The following is a 20,177-nucleotide window of genomic DNA, read 5'->3' on the forward strand; positions in this document are numbered from 1 at the left end:
CCTATATATATAAACATAAAGTAGCTAACAAATGTCTGAATGACACTATTCGGTGTCAACTGCATGGCCAAAAGAAAATTTATATATATATATATATATATATAGTTTTTTGCAGTGTCCACCCAAAAACCAAAAGCTGAGTTAGTATATATATATATATATATATATATATATATACCGTATACCATTATCGGTTCTTATTATAAATTTGGAGATCCCTCTCTTTTCTGGGCTATTAAATTGTTTCTCATTTTTGGTTTATAGTTTCCATTTTATGTTTGATAATAATAATCATCATTCATCGTAACCAGAAAATTGTTTTGTGTGAAATTTGATTCTGAATAGAGAGATTTTTTCTTTTTTTAAATTAAATTTTTTTTTTTTTTTTATAACTTTCGTGACCACAGCCACAGGCTAAAATATCGGTTGGGCAAGTTGCTTCCTCTCTCGTCACCATATGGGCTCATCAGCCTCTCAGCTTTCAACATATAAAGAGGCTCATGCTCAGGCTCTTACATTCAAAGAAGAAAAAGAGCAAAAGCTTTTTGGATTGGTGAGGGGAGGTGAGGTCAGTGTCACATTTTGGTCATGAACGTCATGGATTCTTCTCAAGAGATCAGCATTGCACAAAACAACCTGGTGAGACTCACAAAGAACCCTTTTGGGTTTCTTTCCTTTTCTTTTTTTAGTTTCTTTAGCTTTATTCCTGTGGTCATTCTTGTTTATGTGTGCACCCCATTGTGAATAATGGGTTTTTTTTTTTTTTTTTTTTTTTTTTTTTTTTTTTTTTTACAAAAAAAAAATTAATTTAATTATTTTGTATTTGTCTTTGATTTTTGTGGTGGTGTTCTTTTTCTCTTTTTTGGGTTTCTAAAGATTGTAACCAATCCTCATTTTGATTTTCCATTGATGGGTTTTTTTTTTTAAATGTTAATTTTAAATTTATTATTGTTTAACCTTTTTTTATTTCTTAAAGATTGGCAGTTTTGGGAAAAAAAAAAAAAAACCCAGATATTTACAATCATTGTTAAGCTTGATATAAGTATGTTTTTTACTCAGTTGATAGGTTAGTGCACAGTATGATTTTTTATTTTTTTTATTTTATAAGTATGGACCATTCTTGGGAAGGTTTGTGGTAGGTTTATTAGGCCTCTTAGTTAGGGAGGTAAAGTATTGACTATTTATTGATTTGAATTTTGAAGTAGAACACAAATTTTGACTATTTGGATTATTATGTGAGCAATGTCTTGGTGTGGTTCATGACACTCTGTAAAGGTTAAGAAATTTGAGTGGATAAGTAGGGACAATTTTGGTTTGTAGTATTGGAGACAATCTAACATTTAAATGAGTGAACGTGTATACTTGTAGGCATGACCTTGAAACCGCGCAAAAATTGCAGGTTATGTTGCAGACTAAACGAATGCCAGCAAACAAGTATAATAATGGCAGTCCCATGACACCAAAAACAACTAGACTAGAAAGGCTTCTGAGGGAAAGGGAGCTAAGGAAATCTAGAGGGAATTTCCAGCAGATTGATGAGGCAAAAGATGGTAACAAAGAGGCAGAGCTGTTGAATGATTCGCGTTTAGCGGAGGGTGACATTTGGGCTGTACCTAAAGAGGAAGATTTCTATGATGCGTATGCATTTGCGAGAGCTTTTGCTGATGGATGTCAATGGCAAGATGGGCGGCCTGCTAAACAACGTTTGTTGGTGGTAGCCAATAGGTTGCCGGTCTCTGCTACTAGAAAGGGCGAGGACTCATGGCAACTTGAGATGAGTGTGGGGGGCCTAGTCACTGCACTTTTAGGTTAGTGATTGATTTCAAACTTTGTGTTATCCCCTATTATTCTGTCTGCATCTTATATTTGAAATTTTAAAAAAATGGCTGTGCAATACATTTACTATTTTCTTTTTACCTTTTTTAATCTTGCTGAGTGATATTATATTTTGCCCTTCACTTACTGTTTATTTGTGTGTGTTTTATTTTTATTTTTTATTCTCCTTTTTCACATAAGTGAAGGCTAAATAAAGCCTTGTAATTGTTTTGAAGGCGTGAAGGAGTTTGACGCTAGATGGATTGGTTGGGCGGGTGTAAATGTACCTGATGATGTTGGACAAAGAGCACTTACTAAAGCTTTAGCTGAAAAGGTTCGAAAATCTTGATTAGAACTTGAAGTTGCTATAAAACAAAAAAACTGAAACAAATTTCATCTATAATCCTGAATCACATCATTGGTTTCAGATGTCTAAGTTTTGCCCCCCCCCCCCCCCCCCCCCGCCCCCCCCCCCCCCCAAATACATAAGCAAATAATGTAGAGTGCTCTCTCCTCCTAACATTTCTTTATTTACTGCAGAGGTGCATCCCCGTATTTCTCGATGAAGAGATTGTTCATCAATATTACAATGGATATTGTAACAACATCTTGTGGCCTCTCTTTCATTATCTTTCGCTACCACAGGAAGACCGCCTTGCAACCACCCGTAGTTTCCAATCTCAATTTGATGCATATAAGAGGGCAAACCAAATGTTTGCTGATGTGGTAAACCAACATTATGAGGAGGGAGATGTTGTTTGGTGCCATGATTACCACCTAATGTTTCTTCCAAAATGTCTAAAAGAATATAACAGCAAAATGAAAGTTGGTTGGTTTCTGCATACTCCATTTCCCTCCTCTGAAATACATAGGACCCTTCCTTCTCGATCAGAGCTGTTAAGATCTGTCATTGCTGCTGATTTAGTTGGGTAAGCTATTAATTTTGCAGCATATTATTTGGACATGTCTAGTTTTTTGCTTCATCATGGTTCATAGGATTAGACTGCTATTTGTAGTTCTCATGTCTAGGAAGGCTTTCAAATGTCATCCAAATTTAGTGGTAGACTTTGGTTCGTGGTAAAGTCTGGTCATGTTTCTGACCTGTGCCTTGGTTGATGTTTCCCAAGGGGATTAAAAATTGGATTCACCTTCTTCTTGGTTACATGTAAAAAATTGCTGCATTTGGATGAGAAACATCAAACATCCTACATGTCATACGCTTATGTTTGGGTGTTGGTTTATATGCTCTATCCTCTTTTATTTATTTATTTACTTTTTATGTTAGTAATACTATAATTTTAAATGATTGACTACTATAGGATCGTTTTTGATGCCAACATATTATATTTGTTAGAAGTATGTGGCTAAATGATTAAATATCCCATATCCCAATATCTTAAACTTTTAGAACAATCGGTAATTTAACATAGTATCATAGTAGAAGGTCCTAAGTTTAATCCCTGCCTCCTCCACTCTACTTTCCATTTAAAATCCCATGTGTTGGGCCTCACCTATTAAAAGAGAGTTTAAGCCCACACATGAGGGGGAATGTTAGAAGTACGAGGATAAATGATTAAATTTATCATGTCCCAATAATTTAAACTTTTGGGATAGTCAATAATTTAACAATATTGGTTGATACATAACATTTGGAAATTTATATTCGATAATAGTTGAACAACAAACAAATGCAAAGTGTTTAATGTTTATAGATCTTGTAGATTTTTTGATAAGTACAGTAGCCAAGCCTTAGTCCCAAAAAAGTTTAGATTGGCTATGAATCCTTAACAAACTAGTCAAATTCGGCCACATGTATTCTTTTACACCATTCTATTCTATCTAAAGTCATATTCTCTGTTACTTTCTTAATTGACGTGTCCTTTTTAGCTATTATTATATTAATGTTATTTTTGGTCTTCCTCTACCTTTTCTCATTTCCCCAATTTGAATCAACTCACCACGTTTTCACTATTGCATTATTCACTCTCATCTAAAGATGACCAAACCATCTCAAGTGACTCTCCCTCATTTTTTTATCAAATAAGGGCCCCATTATCTTAATAGAATTTCCTCATTTCAAATCCTATCTTTTCTTGTATTTCCACTTATTCATCTTAGCACTCTCATTTAAGGTACACTAATTATATAAATATGTTGCTTCTTAACAACCTAATGTGGATTCACTTTGTAATTGATCAATCAAATTTTAGGCCTTCACCTACCTATTTTTGTTCCCTCAACTTGAATCAGTTGCTATAGGAAATCCTGCAACTTTTTTAGCAACACATTTAAAGATATAGAGGTTGCAATCCTACTTTCCAACAAAGATGCCTGGGGTTTACTGTGTGGGAAGATTAACATATCATATGGCAACATATTATACATGTTTATTAAAATATTATTGGATTCGGAAAGCATTTATTTGGGAAAAAGTTTGTGGGTTTGGTGTAGTGAAAGAGAAAAAAGTAGCTTCAGTTTCAGAACAGGGCAAGCATACCTGGGAAATCATATTGGTCTGAAAGAAGTCTAGCCTGCCAAGAAGCAAAGCTTCAGGTATTTCTAAAACAAATGAAATTGGAAATAAGTGCTATAACTTACATGAATGTAAGCAGCAAAGAAAATAGATGCCTGCAACTGGATTTTCATAGTAATCACAGGGTAGAGCAGGCATTCTTTGGTTGTAACATGTAAGAACTTGTATAGACAGAATGATTTCTATCTAGTTGTGCTAATAGTAGCTGGTTTGTCATCAGCACATTGTTGGGGTAGGGTGCAAAGTGTCATGTTTTGAACTTGTCTAAACATATATTTGTGAGATGTCCTGTTAAAATTGATACATTTTTATTATTATTATTATTATTATTTTTTTTTTCTTTTTGAGGGAATAAAACTGATACACATTAGTAACTATATGTTGCTTATTAGGGTTCAGCTACTCAATTTTTCTCCCTTTCATTATGTGAATATTTCAATTCGTGCACAATGTTTGACTGAGGCTTTTACTGTGAATTTGTATCTCTTACAACCCCTCTTTTGGGCTTGGGACTGGCTGCACAGAAGGCAAGGCTCTACATGTAAAACAGGCTGATTGATGAGTGTTGCTCCTAGGAAAGGAACTGTGTAATTAAATGAGAATATTGACTCTATTTGTCTGCTTCACAACAATGATGTAGACCATGTTAATTAAACCAATGGGAAACTTTCTGAACACTCTGCAACTGCAACTGAAATACAGTAGCCTGCTCTTGGGAGCTTTGGTCAGGACTTTAGGAAAATTAACTTAAAAAGAAGCAAGCAAATGTAGGAGTTGACTACATGCCCTGATCCTAATTAATGTCCTCCGTAATCTAACGTAGTTACATCATGTTAACAGAATATTCTAGTTCCGTGGAATATGGAATTATTAAATCTTCCCTTACCATTTGAAAATCTAGGATTTCTGGAAAGTTAAACGTGAGAGGCAAAAGAAAGAGTTTTTGTTTGTTGGGGGATCACAATTCGACTCCTTACAACAGTTCTAAAATAAATAGGTCCATAGGGTGCGATGTCGAATTTTATAAAAGATTTGAGTGTGTCTTGTTCATCACCAATTGGTATTGAGGTGGAGTAACACAGTTCACGGTCTGACAAATGGTATCAGACCCAAGGTCATGGTTCGAGTCGCGAGAGTGTCATTGTGAGGGAGGGATTGTTGGGGAGACCACAATTTGACTCTCTACAACCGCTTTAAAAATGGGTCTGTGGGCCATGATGTCGAATTTCATAAAAAATTTGAGTGTCTTTCTCATTACCAATTGGTTTTGAGGTGAAGTGGTACAACTCATGGTCCAACATTGTTAAACAAAATGAGGCTTACAATGTCACCCAGTTATATCAAATATACTCTTATTGAAAAGAATTTAATATCTGTCCTCAATGTGTAAAGTAAATTTCCTGTTTCTCCCTAGAGATTAGAGTATTTTGGGGCCATTTCCACATACCCCCTTTTGGTGCTTTAATCCTGCCATTAGCAGCCTGTAACCAAAAAGAATGAATAAATCCATCATCAGGCCTCTTTTCTGATGCTTATCTAGTAATTTCAATTACAATTCATTGAACAACTTTCATGTTGTCTGTCTAAATCAGCTCTATATATAGTTCAACACCACTAACATATCAATTTGTGGATCTTTTACCAGTTTCCACACATATGATTATGCAAGGCATTTTGTAAGTGCATGTACTCGTATTCTTGGGCTTGAGGGTACACCTGAAGGAGTAGAGGATCAAGGAAAGCTTACTCGTGTAGCTGCGGTACAAATTAGCTGATTTTCTCTTTCTTTCATTGTTTTATTTGAATCTGCAGTTTTATTTTTTGTATTTCATGGGTTTGTCAGCAGTGATTATATTATCAATATGGAATCCTCCCTAAATTCTTCCTCATGATGCCTATATTTTGTTTTCTTGGGAGCTTGGAACAACAGTTTCCTATTGGGATAGATTCTGAACGATTTGTTCGAGCTATTGACCTCCCTCTAGTTCAGGAACACATGAAAGAACTGAAACAAAGATTTGCTGGCCGAAAGGTAAGAGCTACTTGTTCCATTTGAAGCACCACCATATTTGTAGGTCTTGAATTTGAAAAGGTTCTTCTAAAATTGCTCATTAAAATATAAAACCGAGCATTATAGTTTGTGAAAAGATGGTCAAATTATGCATATATTGTCACTATATAAAATTGTAGGCATTGGATACAATTTGGATTTTTGGCTATTCTTCCAAAATTTAGCCTCTTTTTCTTTATTATAACAAACAAGAAGTCCTCATCATAAGATATCTGTTGAATTTTTTAGATCTCTTCTTTTGAGTAATTCTTTCTGTCTCTTATATTTAAATGAATGATTCCAATTCTGAAATCATTGTCTTCCTCAATAGGTTTTATTATCAAGATGTTTCTGTTTGACTATTGGGGTGGGTGGTGGTGTTATGTGCTGGTTGTCCACACATGGTCCTAGTGAATATGTTCTTGCTTATAGATGAGTCAATGTCTTCATTCTGGAATTTTTAGTCTTGTTTGATAGACTTGCTACTATCTGTTTGTTTTGTTTTAAATTTCCTTTTGTAATTTTTCTTCTATGGGCAGGTAATGTTGGGGGTTGATCGTCTTGATATGATAAAGGGAATTCCACAAAAGATATTGGCATTTGAAAAGTTCCTTGAAGAAAATCCACAGTGGCGTGATAAAGTAGTTTTGCTACAGATTGCTGTGCCAACAAGGACAGATGTTCCTGAGTGTATGTTCCTTCTTATATTTGCTCCATTTACATTCGTATCATTGGAAAGATACTTGGGGTTGGTTACTAGTCAACTTAAGAAGGCCCTAAAATTAATTACATGAGTTTTGCCATGCATGAATCCTATCTTACCATTTAACCCTATCTATACCTCCACTCTGTAGCCACATCCAAAGATTTCTAAAACCGTCTAGCTTTATAGTAAACTAGCTGAATTGCGACTCTTGTGTGGCAAAAGAAAAGATCTTTGTTACTTATATAAAAATATCTTGATTAAGAATCTACGACTTTTTATTTTTTGTTCCCCAGTCCCCCTTCCCCCTTCTTTTCATGTGACACTTTTTAAAGCTACCTATATGCTTTAAATTGGTCAATTAAGATTCATTGTTGACAATTATATTGTAGTTACATGAGAGTGTTTTGGGTGGCTGGTTGATTATGTTATCATCATCAATGTTCATTTTTTCTTGGTTCGCCTTGCCTACAATAGTGTCATGCACAGGGGTGGCCCAACAAATTTGGAGGCCTAAGGCAATATATTTAAATGGGACCTTTTTGTTATCACTTAAATAATATTTAACTGGTATTTAATATCATAATTTTTTTATAACAAAAATCTATTCCTTTTATTTTGTAATATGCTTTTTTTTTTTTGGAAAAATGCTAAAGCTATAACAAATTTTACTAAAAAAAACTTTCAAATGATGTAGAAATGAATGCGATTAGTGACACTTCAAGAAGATAATAAACATGTATTTGAATGAATGATGTTAGGGATATTATAAATTTTACAACATGAGGCTTACAGAGATGTATTATTAATCACAAAAAAAATTCAAAAATGCATTTAATAGGTTATTGACATCCACGTATCATATTAATTGTCAAATCAATTTGTAAAATTTTCAAGTAAAATTAATAATATTTCTAGCATTTTCTTATCAGAATTATTTCTTACAATTAGTGACATATATTTATATGGGAAAATGCTAGAGATACAAATTCTTTTACAAAAAGTTTTACAAACTGATGATGCGGTGAATGATTATAGATAAATAAAAAAAGTGATATTATCGGTGGGCCCTAATGAGAACCAGTAAGAATTTGGCTACAACAACAGTTTGTAAACATGTTGTAAAATAGTTTGTAAAACTATAGCATTACTCTATTTGTAAGACCCATGTATTTAAAGTTGTATTATCTTTAGTATTACTCAATACTTTGGGACTTCTTAAAAGTAGAGGAAAATTATAAAACAAATTTTATTTTCTTCCTATATCTCTATTGTTATTTTAAATATATCAATTTTTACCCCAAAATTTGGGGCCTTCCTCTAGTAGGGGGCCCTAGGTGGTGGCCTAGGCCTAGGGCCGGCCCTGGTCATGCATGCCTTTGTTTGTGGTTATTTTAATAAAGTTAATTTATAGAAGTATCATTCTGAGGGTTTTAATTGGAAGTACTTGCTCTGCTGGCCTGGATATAAAATTCAAAACTTCCAAAATCTTATTTTAATCTTAGAGAAACCACTATCAATACAGTGTACTTGTTTCTTTGATAGATCAAAAGCTTACAAGCCAGGTTCATGAGATTGTTGGACGCATTAATGGAAGATTTGGAACTCTGACTGCAGTTCCAATACATCATCTGGTTTGTCTTTACCTTATCAACTTTTATTTCAATCCAGTTAATTATAAAATGATATACATAGAATTAAACAATAACTTCCTTGAATGGTTAGCAAGGGTTCACATCATATATACGATTTTTGTTATTGTCTATAATTTATTAAGGCCTTTTAGATGGAAATTTACTAGTTTAAGATATAATAAAATATTTATACTAATCAGCAGTCAGAATGTGCTGTTATTGCAACATAAATATTTATTTGAATGCTTAGACATTGGTAATCACCTCAGAATTTCAAAATTATTTTGGTAGGGCTCATTTCTTTCTTTTGTTTTGTTTTGTTTTTGTTTTTGTTTTGTTTTTCTGGGATTGAGTGTAAGGCACAGTTGCACTGCTTTGTTTTAGAAAGAAAGTTATATATAAATTTCATATAATATGAGATCACTTTTGATACTTACCAAAACAAAAATGAACCACTTTTGAGAATTGTAGCTATTATTATTCTTAGTTGTGTGAAATTGGCACATATGGATGATGCAGAAGCTGAAAATTTGGTGAATATCATCACATTGATGGTCTTTCTTGCTTCAATTTTTTATTCTTACTATACCTCAATAAGTCTTTTAGGTACATTTTTACTAAACGTTTTCCCTTGCAACTATTCTTGTTGACTGATAATGTGAAGATATCTAAAGCATTCTCTTCTTTATTTACAGGATCGATCTCTTGACTTTCACGCGTTATGTGCACTATATGCTGTTACTGGTACTCATTTTTGTGCCGTAACAATTAGTCATAATTCTATTGTCTTTATTTCTTAATCATTTGCCTTAAGTTCAACTTTGGTGACAATTAGTTGACCTCTTGTAGCCCCTATTTAACATGGCTGAGGTGTTGAAATAGTAAGAGGACACAAATTAGACCACTAAAATTCCTAATCCATATTGTTTCTGGTGTTCTTGTGCCAGTTAACTTTGCAATAAAATCTTCTGGCAAGCCTGTGTTCTTTATTATTATTTTTTTGGTTCTCGTTGCTTAATTCCTTTATGTGTATTCTGCTCTCCGTATTTTGAGTAGCATGTTCCTTTGCTTGTCCTTAATAAATTAAGACAATTTTCTGGAAATTGGTAATATAGATATTTTTTTTTTCTGGCATACCCATGGAGTACTGTGATCACATTAACCAAATGATAATTGTAAAGGAGATGTTACTGTCACTATGAACAATATTTTAAAATTGTTTTCATTTACTGAATAAAGTGTTGGTATCAGCTTTCTAAAATGGTAAATGCACCGACATGCTTATTGCCCTCCCCAAATTTTAGCAACATTTGTTACATGTTGGGATGCATTCCGCCATTATGGTTAATCAAAATCCAACAGGATAGCCATCAATAGGGAGATGAAATCAACCAATCCTCTTCACTGTTGTATGAATGAAAGGCTGTGTTTAGTTGGAAGTTTGCACTTAAAACGTTTTTTCTTCACTTCTTTTTGTGTAGATGTAGCACTTGTTACATCTTTAAGGGATGGGATGAATCTTGTCAGCTATGAGTTTGTTGCCTGCCAAGCTTCCAAGAAAGGCGTTCTAATTCTAAGTGAGGTAAGCTTTCCAATTACTTGGTTTTATGTATGATTATTGGTTGGTTGGTTACGTTGGTACCAAAGTGTGGCTATTATCAAGTGATATGCTGCAAGCATAGACGTTTTGGCTATAAGTAAAAGGAAAAACTCTAGCTCCAAAGTTTGGAGCTATCTTCCTCCATCCCATAATGTGGCAATTGAAGAGACTATCAGTGTATAGTTTTAGTCAAGTGACTTTTTTAATGAGTCATGTGACTTGTTTGAATAGTACACATGGATGGTCTTATAAATTGTCACCTAGTGGGTTGGGAAAGATAGCCCCAAACCAGTTTGGAGCTAATCTTTGTCCTCAGTAAAAAAAGAAGAAAAAAAGTAGCACTTTGGCTAGAGACCATGATAAAACATAATAGAATGTGGATGATGAAGGAAGTTAACATCTATGAAAGGTTTCTTTTAGTTGTTGATGAACTGGTTGTAAGCGGTGTAGTCAAAGGCAAGCTGGGTACTCATCTACGCACTTGGGCATGGTGAGTCTCCACTATAGTGCCTCTGAAGCCCTGAGATAAAGGATAGTTTTCTAAGGCAAGCACTTGCCTTTAGAGCCTAGGCAAGTGCTTGAGTGCCTCAAACAAATTATAAGGCACTTGAGGCAAGAGCTTTAATGAAATTTAATATAAAAAAACTGAGGGTGATTTTGTGATTTGAAAAAAAAGAGTAGTTTTGTACTTCAATTCAAGTTAGTAGATGTCTCTTTTTCTTGCTTTATGCTCTCTCCCTCCGTCTCACTCTCTTTCTTCATCAATTTAGAAACTGATTTTTTTTAATAAAAAATTTCAACATATAATCTTATAGATTCGATTTTTTTTCTAAAGTTGTTTATATAAGCTTGTTGTAAAGTTTATTATTAGATTAATTAATACAGCCTCCTATTAGTTTGAATTTTTCTAATAAGCATTAGGCATCAGCATTAAATACATATGATTTAGATTTACTTATCAAAAATACATATGATTTAGATTCATTATATGCATAATAACTATATTTAGAACTTGGTGCCTGGCTTCACTTGGGCAAATACAATGGCTTGGGGTGCCTTAAGGTTACCTTTTCCTTTGACTACATTTGTTGTAAGCTTAAAGATGTATTTGGGGCTTAAAGCTTATTGTAATCACTGTTAGGATCCAAATTATTTATTTTTAAGAAATTATGTTTGAATTTTAATTAGAAATTGATGGAGAATGGAAATTTGATAGGGTTAGATTTTTTTTCTAGCTAGGTGCAAACCCTTAAATGCTTTAGGGACTCATTGAATCCACAAGTAAAAACTTATTTTTTTTATATGTAAAATAAACTTTGGACTCCACGAGTAAAAACTTTGGAATCCACCAAATGAGAGAAAATCAACCTTATTGAAATATGAATCGTTATTTTCCAATTTAGAGGTTTTAGGCTTATTCAATGGGTCCAAGAAACTTATTTTCATAGTGAAAATGTTCCTAAATAGATTTTGAGTTGATACATTATAATAATAGGATTTTGATTTGGTTTGGATTTTCTTTTTTAATAAAAAAACCTAAAATCAAGGAAATAAAACTCTAAATCATAAAATTCGGGAAGCTACCCCACCCCCACCAAAAAAAAAGAACCCTATATTTTGCCCTACAACAAACCCCTCGTGAATGATACTCATCCTCAAATTTTACTCTGGAATTTGAGATTTTCCAACTCAAATAAATCGGTACTTAAAATGTTAACTTAATCCTATGAAACTTGTATCATTGAAATGGTGTAACATAAAATATCTTCTCATTGACTTTCAATTGATTTGAAATATCAATTAATAAAGGAATGAAGAAAAATTCAAAATTTTCTATACCAGAATATCAATGGACTTTGATCTGTTCAGTGGAATCCTGAGACTTGATGAACTTTCCTTGAGTACTTTGGTGAACATTTTTCAAGGATATAATCTTTTGGAAACCTGTTTCTGGTATTCTTATCATCAGAAAACATTACCATGAGTAATTTACTATATACTTTTTTGGAAGAATTAGTAGTAATTGAGAAACATGGTGAATGAGAGATTTTAATTCACCAAAGGCAAGCAGCTTTCTATAAGACTGTTTTATAGTTAAGTGGTTGCAGCTGATTTGCTGTACTGCTTCATTATTTTGGAATTTTATGCAGGATGTGAGTAGGAGAATGACTTTTTAGTTATTTAAGGAATTTTGGAATTTCTTTTAAAAAGAAAAAGTTTAGTGATTTGTTTCAGCAAATGCAATTTAAGTCTGCTAATAGTCTGGGTAAGAGATATTATCAAGTTGGACTTTTGTCAAATCTTCCTTTTTGTTTCTAGTTTGCAGGTGCAGCACAGTCTCTTGGCGCTGGAGCTATTTTGGTAAACCCTTGGAACATCACTGATGTTGCTGCTTCCATTAAATACGCGTTGGATATGCCATCTGATGAAAGAGAAAAAAGGCACCAGCATAATTTCAAGCATGTGACAACTCACACATCTCAAGAATGGGCTGCAACCTTTGTAAGGTGTTGATCATATTCTTGGTTCTACAAATCGCTCATTATGCATGGAGTTTGAACTGCAGTCCTGTTTATGTATTTCTCTATTTGTTTGGCATTTACACCCTCTCCGTAATATACATACAAGGAAGGAATTAAGTTCAATTTGCAACAAATGAGCTCTTAAATGGTTACTGATGGAATAAAATAGGTCCTGAGCAGTTTTCTTTACCCCCTATATGTTCCTCTAATGAGAAAAATGTGCACTATTGTTTTCAAGATGTTAATTTCTCAATGGTTTTTCACCTTTCTCATGCAATCTTGGAGGATTCTATGTCACCTGCATGATCTTATCAGACCTCTGTATAGGAAAAGAGTTAATTCTAATTTCTAAAGGGATATAGGTTATACATAAGTATATTTCTGTTGCATAAGATATTATAATAAATAAAATAAAATAGTTTAACTGCAGGGTGGTGTCATTTACGTTTTCTAGTCCTGAATCTAGGTTTGTAGGGAGTGGATACATGGATGTAGAGAAGAAAGTTATATCAATGTCTCCCGCATAGCCTCATTTGTTTTCATTGAAGGAGTTAAAATATAGATGAAGTGACAACAATGACCTTTTGCCACAACAACCCATGTAAATGGCAGCCAAAGAGAGAGAGTGGGAGAGGTGTTTTGGGGGGGGGGGGGGGCATATAAATAGAAAAATGGAAATGATTGAAACAAACTTCTTTCCCAAAGAAGATATTGGCAGTTGCATTGTTTGTAATGGTTCTATTGGCATTGATACTGAAATAGTTTTATTGTTCACTTCCTATGTTGAATTTGCTTAAAGCTCCAAAAAGCTGTTTATGGTTACACGTGACTGTTTGTTTTGTTTTCTCATTCACTAGAATAAAATTTTCTACCATTTTTCTTTTGTTGCATTTTCACCTTTCTTTTCTTTTCTTTCTTTCAACTTAAATCTTTCTCATGCTTTCTTCTAATTCTGTAGTGGTCTTTTTATTTAGTGAACTCAATGATACCATTGTAGAAGCTCAACTTAGGACAAGACAAGTTCCACCTTTACTTCCAACGAACATTGCCGTTGATCGTTATTTGAAATCAAATAATCGATTGCTCATTCTGGTAATTATTTTTTCACTGGACAATCTGTCTGTGTTTTAACAGTTCACTTCATATTTCACTCAATTACATAATTTATTATTCAATACCACATATAATAAATTCCTTATCATTGTGCTTTCACATCACAGGGATTCAATTCTACTTTAACTGAACCAGTGGATGCCCTAGGGAGAAATGGTCAAATAAAAGAACTCGAGTTTAAACTGCACCCAGATATTAAGGAACCTTTAAAGAAGCTTTGTGATGACCCAAAGACAACAATTGTTGTCCTCAGTGGCTGTGACAGAACTGTCTTGGACGATGTACATTCATTTTTCTTGAATTCTCTAATAATACTGTCACATGTAAATTATGCTTTAGGACTAATAACTTCTTGTTCAGAACTTTGGTGAATACAACATGTGGTTGGCAGCAGAAAATGGGATGTTTTTACGTCTTACCAAAGGCAAATGGATGACAACAATGCCAGAAAATTTACACATGGATTGGGTTGACAGTGTTAAGGTTTGTATATTAATTACATGATTTTTTAATAGAAAATTACAAGTAGTACTATTTGCATGAAGGTTTATTGACTTCTATGACTTCTGATGCTTTGTTTATGATTTCAGCATGTTTTTGAGTATTTTACTGAAAGAACACCTCGATCCCATTTTGAGGTTCGTGAAACTTCTCTTGTATGGAACTACAAGTACGCAGGTACCAGAAAATATATATATGCCCATATTTTCTTTTGGTTAAGGTATTTTGACTGTGCTGTGTTTGTTATTTTGTTCATTTGCTGATTAATCTTTGTAAAAATGTAACTACCACATTAGATATTGAATTTGGAAGACTTCAAGCAAGGGATCTGTTGCAGCATCTGTGGACAGGTCCAATTTCCAATGCATCTGTTGATGTCATCCAAGGTGGCCGATCTGTTGAGGTCCGAGCAGTTGGTGTTACGAAGGTAGCTGGGAGTCTTTTCATAACTGTTTTGTGCCTTTTCATATCACATGTTATTCCATTTGCAACCAGGAAAAAAAATCACATGTCAATATTTCATTTTCAATGATTTTATGTGTATACAGGGTGCAGCTATTGATCGTATCTTGGGAGAGATAGTTCATTACAAAGGCATGAAGTCACCTATTGATTATGTCCTGTGTATTGGGCACTTTATAGCAAAGGTGTGTTTTCATTCATTTTTTAATTTTAAGAGGAGCATTCCTGTCATTAGAAGTATTCTTATATATGAATGTTTTGATTTGAAGACAGAGCAGTTGTATCTTTGCTGAATTTTCATTCACAATATTTATTTCTACTTTGACCTTTATGTATAAGAAGATTTTACAAACTGTTAGTAAGCGTACAAAACAATTATTTTTGTTGTCCCAACTTACACTCCATGGCTATGTTTTCACATAGAATACTGATTTAAAATATGAAGTAAAACATACGGGTTATGGAGTGCATTCTAGAGGAGCCAATGGTTTTTGAACTAAATGGCTTATTCTTGTCATAAGCCTGGCTTCGAGTGTGAACTTATCATAAAAAAAAAAGCATGGGTTAGAGTGAGGTCATGAGTTCAATCCTGCATGGGTGCTGGAGTTGCATATACCTCTTAAACTGAAAACCATGATTTATGAACAATAGAGTCCTTAATCAAATTTTAAATGATATGGATTGTTGTGCCATTATTCATAATCTTGTCAACTGATGGAGCTGGATTCTCTGCCTCTGACAATGAGGAAAATGTAAGCAAATTTCATGTTGGGTGGAAGCGCCTTAAAGTATACAGTTTGTGCAAGATGTTTATACAGAATGGATTGGTGTATGGTAACTTGAGACATCTGTCTTACAATGAAAAAAAAAAAGAAAAAAGATTGAGACGTCCTATTATACCAGTAGCTTTGACTCTCATAACTTGTTGAGGAGACTATATTTGTAAGGTTTAATCGTTGTATCTACTATCTACATTCTAAAAAACATAATTATTAATTCCGAGCATTTCTTATTTTGTTTTTAAAAACACTGGTGGCTAATCCTCAGATATTGAACCTTTCTCACCATGCTAGATTTATTTTTAAAGCTTCCATAGTTTTTCAAGATAATTCTAGGATAAGGAACCTGATACACTGAAACATGTTTCTTTGTAATCAGATGTGAATGATGGAAATACTAAGTATTGCATCTGCTTTTGATGCTTCAGGATGAAGATGTCTATACATTTTTTGAGCCAGAGCTTCCTTCTGAATCACCACCTGCATTGAGAGCCATGGTAGCCAATCTTGTCACACCAAAAACTTCAGCCAGTAAAAGTGGGTCTAAAGCAGCTCGCCTAAGGAAACAACGTTCCTTGTCTGCTTTAGAAAAGAAAGCAGCCAATCATGGAAGTGGGACTGCACCAGAACCTATATTGCAAGATAAAACATCACTATATGAGGGTTCTTCAGTACTTGATCTCAAAGGCGACAATTATTTCTCTTGTGCTGTTGGACGAAAGCGATCAAACGCACGATATCTTCTTGGATCATCAGATGATGTTGTCACCCTCCTTAAGGAACTGGCGCAGTGTTCATCATGTAGTTGATTACATTATGCCTACTGCAAATGTTCCTGCCACTCTGAAGGTAGAGGCATGACATGGTTATTTTGTGATGGTTGCCAGATTTCGTTGTACATGTGCATGATGATCTTAGAGTTTGAATAGCTAGATCATACCCCGCCCCCCTTTTTCTTTTTAGATGTCCATAGAAATTTAATTTTTACTGAGTAGCGGCTCAATTTTAGCTTGAACAAATTACATTAGCACATGAAATGTTCAAATCATATTTTTCATAAAACACAAATTATACAAAGAAAGGAAAGGCTAGAGATAAAATCTTATCAATACTTTTCACCCCATTTTGACTTTGATTCTGGTGACCTTAGATTCTGATCTAACTTTTTAGTCATTCAAAATACTGCTAACATAATTTGTTCATCATAGATGCTCATGTTCTGTGCGTGTCTGCAAGCCAGGCCTGGTCAGATCTTTCCATGCCAAGTGAATGGTTCATTTACTTTGTGCCTAGAGCTAGACACAGAAGCCAATTTTTAGCTTTTGGGATGCAGAAAGTCTGTGGACAACTTTTGTGGCACAACTTTGAGTGTGATTGGTGGAGAAAAAGTTATCAGTTTATGTGAAAGTGACAAACAACCATTTATATAATTAACTACATCAGAATTGTGGCACAAAAGTTATGGTCTTAGAAGAAACTGTAATATCTTGTGGAAGGATTCAATCAATTATCCAAAGTGGGGTAGTCCACCTCCACCATGTTTACTATTCTTAACCAGACTGTTTATGTTGTCGTTCTCATGCACTAACACATTCTCTCCCTTTCTCCTTATCATATATGGCCCGTGCATCAAAAGATTCGAGCATCCAGAAAGAGAGATCTTACTGAATGTCAATGCTGACGAAAGCTTTAGTGGGAAAGGTGGCCTAATTTTTGAAAATTGGAAAAGGAGATTCTAGACAAGCAAGTAATTCTAAGAACCTTAAGAGGTGTCGTGAGGCATCGGGTAACTTGTGATGTAGTGACTACTAAATCTTTGGTATGCTCCATGGTCCACTCTCCTTTTCCACTAATGAAAAAGAAAATTGTAGGTGAGAGAGAGAGAGAGAGAGAATTTGGGAAAAACCATCCATGAAATTCATCTTGTCTAGCATTATTTGCAATACAATAATTTCATTCATCTTATGTAAATTTGCAAATTCTTCACTTAAACACTGTTTATGAATCTTCGAGTAAGCAGACCATCCATAAATCTCTGCATTTCATCTAAAAAGGTAAGGGACAAGTATGTTGTACATATGTATTGTGTTCCTACCAGTACTCTCTATACAATTGTAATTCAACTTTCTACATGGTATCCAAGCAAATCACTCTCGGTGATGAATTCCTTAATAAATCATTTTGAGTAAGAAGAATCTATTTAAAAAAAAAAAAAAAAAAAAAAAAAAAAAAAAAAAAAAAACAGAAAGTGTATACGGAGTGCAGCGTAATCATGCAACATAAAAAGCTCGCGTTTAACCAAGAAGAGATAAAAAAAACTCGTTTTTTTTTTTTTTTTTTTTTTTTTTTTTTTTTTTTTTTTTTTTTTTTGGGTGCGCATTAACCCAAGGACAAGAGAGCATGCTAAGGTAGACTCCAGATCAGCAAATCACACAATCCCAACTAAGCCAATTTCACTATATTTTTAACTACCTTAGTGCCCCACTTAGTTACAAACTCAAGTTTCTAAGCTCGCCAGGAGGATTTCTAATTGAGTAGCTTGTTATTGCTCTTGTTTAGAAAACAAGTATACTTATGTGTATTCAATTTTATAAGAACTCTCTCCACAACTAGACAATAGCTAATCTAATGCCTTGGGAAAAAGGCAATTGGCATTGGTACCAGAACGGTCCAGAAGTTGACATTGTGCTTGCGCGCAAACACGCCGAGAGAGATGGTTTGGGGTTTGTTAAACTTGAAAGGTGACTGCATGAGCCGAGAGATATGGTTTGGGGCCACATTAAATTATATGTGACATGCCAATATCAACTCATAAGTATGGGATAATTGAAACATAGAATACACAACTTTGATATACTTTTAAGCATCGTTCATAGTGAATAACGAGAAAATTTAAGAACACAGCAAAATGTCAAATATTTTACAACATCTATGTTTTTAGATGTGGTAAGTTTTTGTATAATATTTTATTATTTTATATAATTTTATTATAATTTATGATGGACTGACACTTTAACTGTTGTAAAAATATTATGACATTTTATTATGGTCGTAAAACAACTATGCAAAACAAATAATTCCGTACATAAGTTAAACTTTTCAAAATCGACAATCTTTGGGCCAATTCTCTTGTGCACGCTGTGGATTTGGTGGTCCATTTGAGCACAAGGGCGGAGCCAAGGGTTTTTTTTTTTTTTGGATAAGTGTTTATGCAGGGGCTAGAACCCCTGAGCTTGAAGTCACTTAGATGACTAGATATCACTTGGGCCAGTAGGCCCGGTGGTGGCGGAGCCAAGGGTTATTAAAAATTAAGATTCTAATTGTTTAATAATATATGAAAAAAACTTTTGACTCTCCTAATGTAGTCAAATAAATAAATAAACCTAATATGTGGCCTTAAAACTAGTACATTATTGACATGATTCCTAACTAAATGCGCTGAATTTTACATTTCATTTTCTATATAAATGAAAGAAAAAAAAAATCTTATACAATGTAATATACTTTTTAAGTGCTCTTGCAATCAACGAATCTTTTGATAGTTGAAAATAAAATCTATAATACTTTTTAGTAATTTTAATAATAAAACCATTGTACAACCTCTTTAAAATGAACATTTAAAATTTTTTAAGTATATAATCTGTGGGGCCCAACAATTCGTGGACTAGGCCCATTTGCCCTTAGAGAGTCCGAAGGCCCAATCCGAGGAGAGCTGTGGCCCAAGCTCTACAACGCAGAGCACAAAAGAATTTTGGGAGGCAGCCGAGGACAGTGTAGTCCTCGGCAGATCCATAGTCCCACAGAACAAAGGGGTGAAACTGGTATAGGGACGAATTCGTAAGGAGATCCAAGATACCTTGGGGAGGTTATCCTTACTACCCCTCCAGATAAGACCCAGCGCCTGACAGAGCCGCACTCTGCAGCTTTATCAAACCATCCCCAACAATTCCGGGATTGGACTGATGGGACAAATGTCAGTGTTTGTAAAGACTGACCCTACACGTGGACGAAGGATAACGAATGTAGACGAGTATAAAAGAAGAAAGTAAGTAAATCGAAAAGGGATCCCATTCCACCTCCAAAAAAGAAATATCACGTGGGGGGAGAACATCTCAACAACACCGGACTTCATAGAAGAAAGTCCGTCGTTGGATAACCGGGGTAAGGCCTCAATGGTCCTCGGATCTACTCCGAGGAGTCCCATCCCATAGGGTGCGACGTCTAAGGGCTTAAATGTTCAAGCCCAATCCCTTTTTTCTACCTGAATTCCTCTAAAGCCAGGATCGGACATCGCCCCGTGACCAGCGGCTAGCTTTTCAAGCCCACTCTCTACAAATCATATTGTGAGGGATCTTTCGTACGCGAGCCCAACATCCTTATTGGGCCGCCAGAGAATTGTGTCCTTACATAATCATACTGTTACTATTAATAACTTAATTTTTTTTTTTTTCCTTTTACTTTTAGG

The 20,177-nt window shown here is 34.4% G+C and overlaps 1 protein-coding gene across 5 annotated transcripts; it reads left to right on the forward strand.

The window, feature by feature from the left end:
• The first annotated feature begins 197 nt into the window (after positions 1–197).
• LOC115989339 (alpha,alpha-trehalose-phosphate synthase [UDP-forming] 1-like) lies at positions 198–17,631 on the forward strand. Of its 5 annotated transcripts, none has more exons than XM_031113010.1 (19): positions 198–639; positions 1,400–1,808; positions 2,052–2,149; positions 2,356–2,744; positions 5,994–6,108; positions 6,279–6,380; positions 6,938–7,088; positions 8,647–8,735; positions 9,431–9,479; positions 10,217–10,317; positions 12,655–12,842; positions 13,832–13,949; positions 14,078–14,251; positions 14,331–14,453; positions 14,561–14,648; positions 14,768–14,898; positions 15,020–15,118; positions 16,141–16,561; positions 17,349–17,631. In XM_031113010.1, exons 1-18 carry the CDS (start codon positions 589–591, stop codon positions 16,519–16,521), a joined length of 2,856 nt encoding a protein of 951 aa, XP_030968870.1. In that variant the 5' UTR covers positions 198–588; the 3' UTR covers positions 16,522–16,561; positions 17,349–17,631. The 5 variants fall into 5 exon arrangements, with proteins under 5 accessions (XP_030968870.1, XP_030968868.1, XP_030968869.1 ...); XM_031113008.1 differs by lacking the exon at positions 17,349–17,631 and adding an exon at positions 16,921–17,261; XM_031113009.1 differs by lacking the exon at positions 17,349–17,631 and adding an exon at positions 16,953–17,261.
• The last annotated feature ends 2,546 nt before the right edge of the window (positions 17,632–20,177 follow it).

This window comes from Quercus lobata, chromosome 5, assembly GCF_001633185.2.
Source record: "Quercus lobata isolate SW786 chromosome 5, ValleyOak3.0 Primary Assembly, whole genome shotgun sequence".
NCBI classification, from domain to species: Eukaryota; Viridiplantae; Streptophyta; class Magnoliopsida; order Fagales; family Fagaceae; genus Quercus; species Quercus lobata.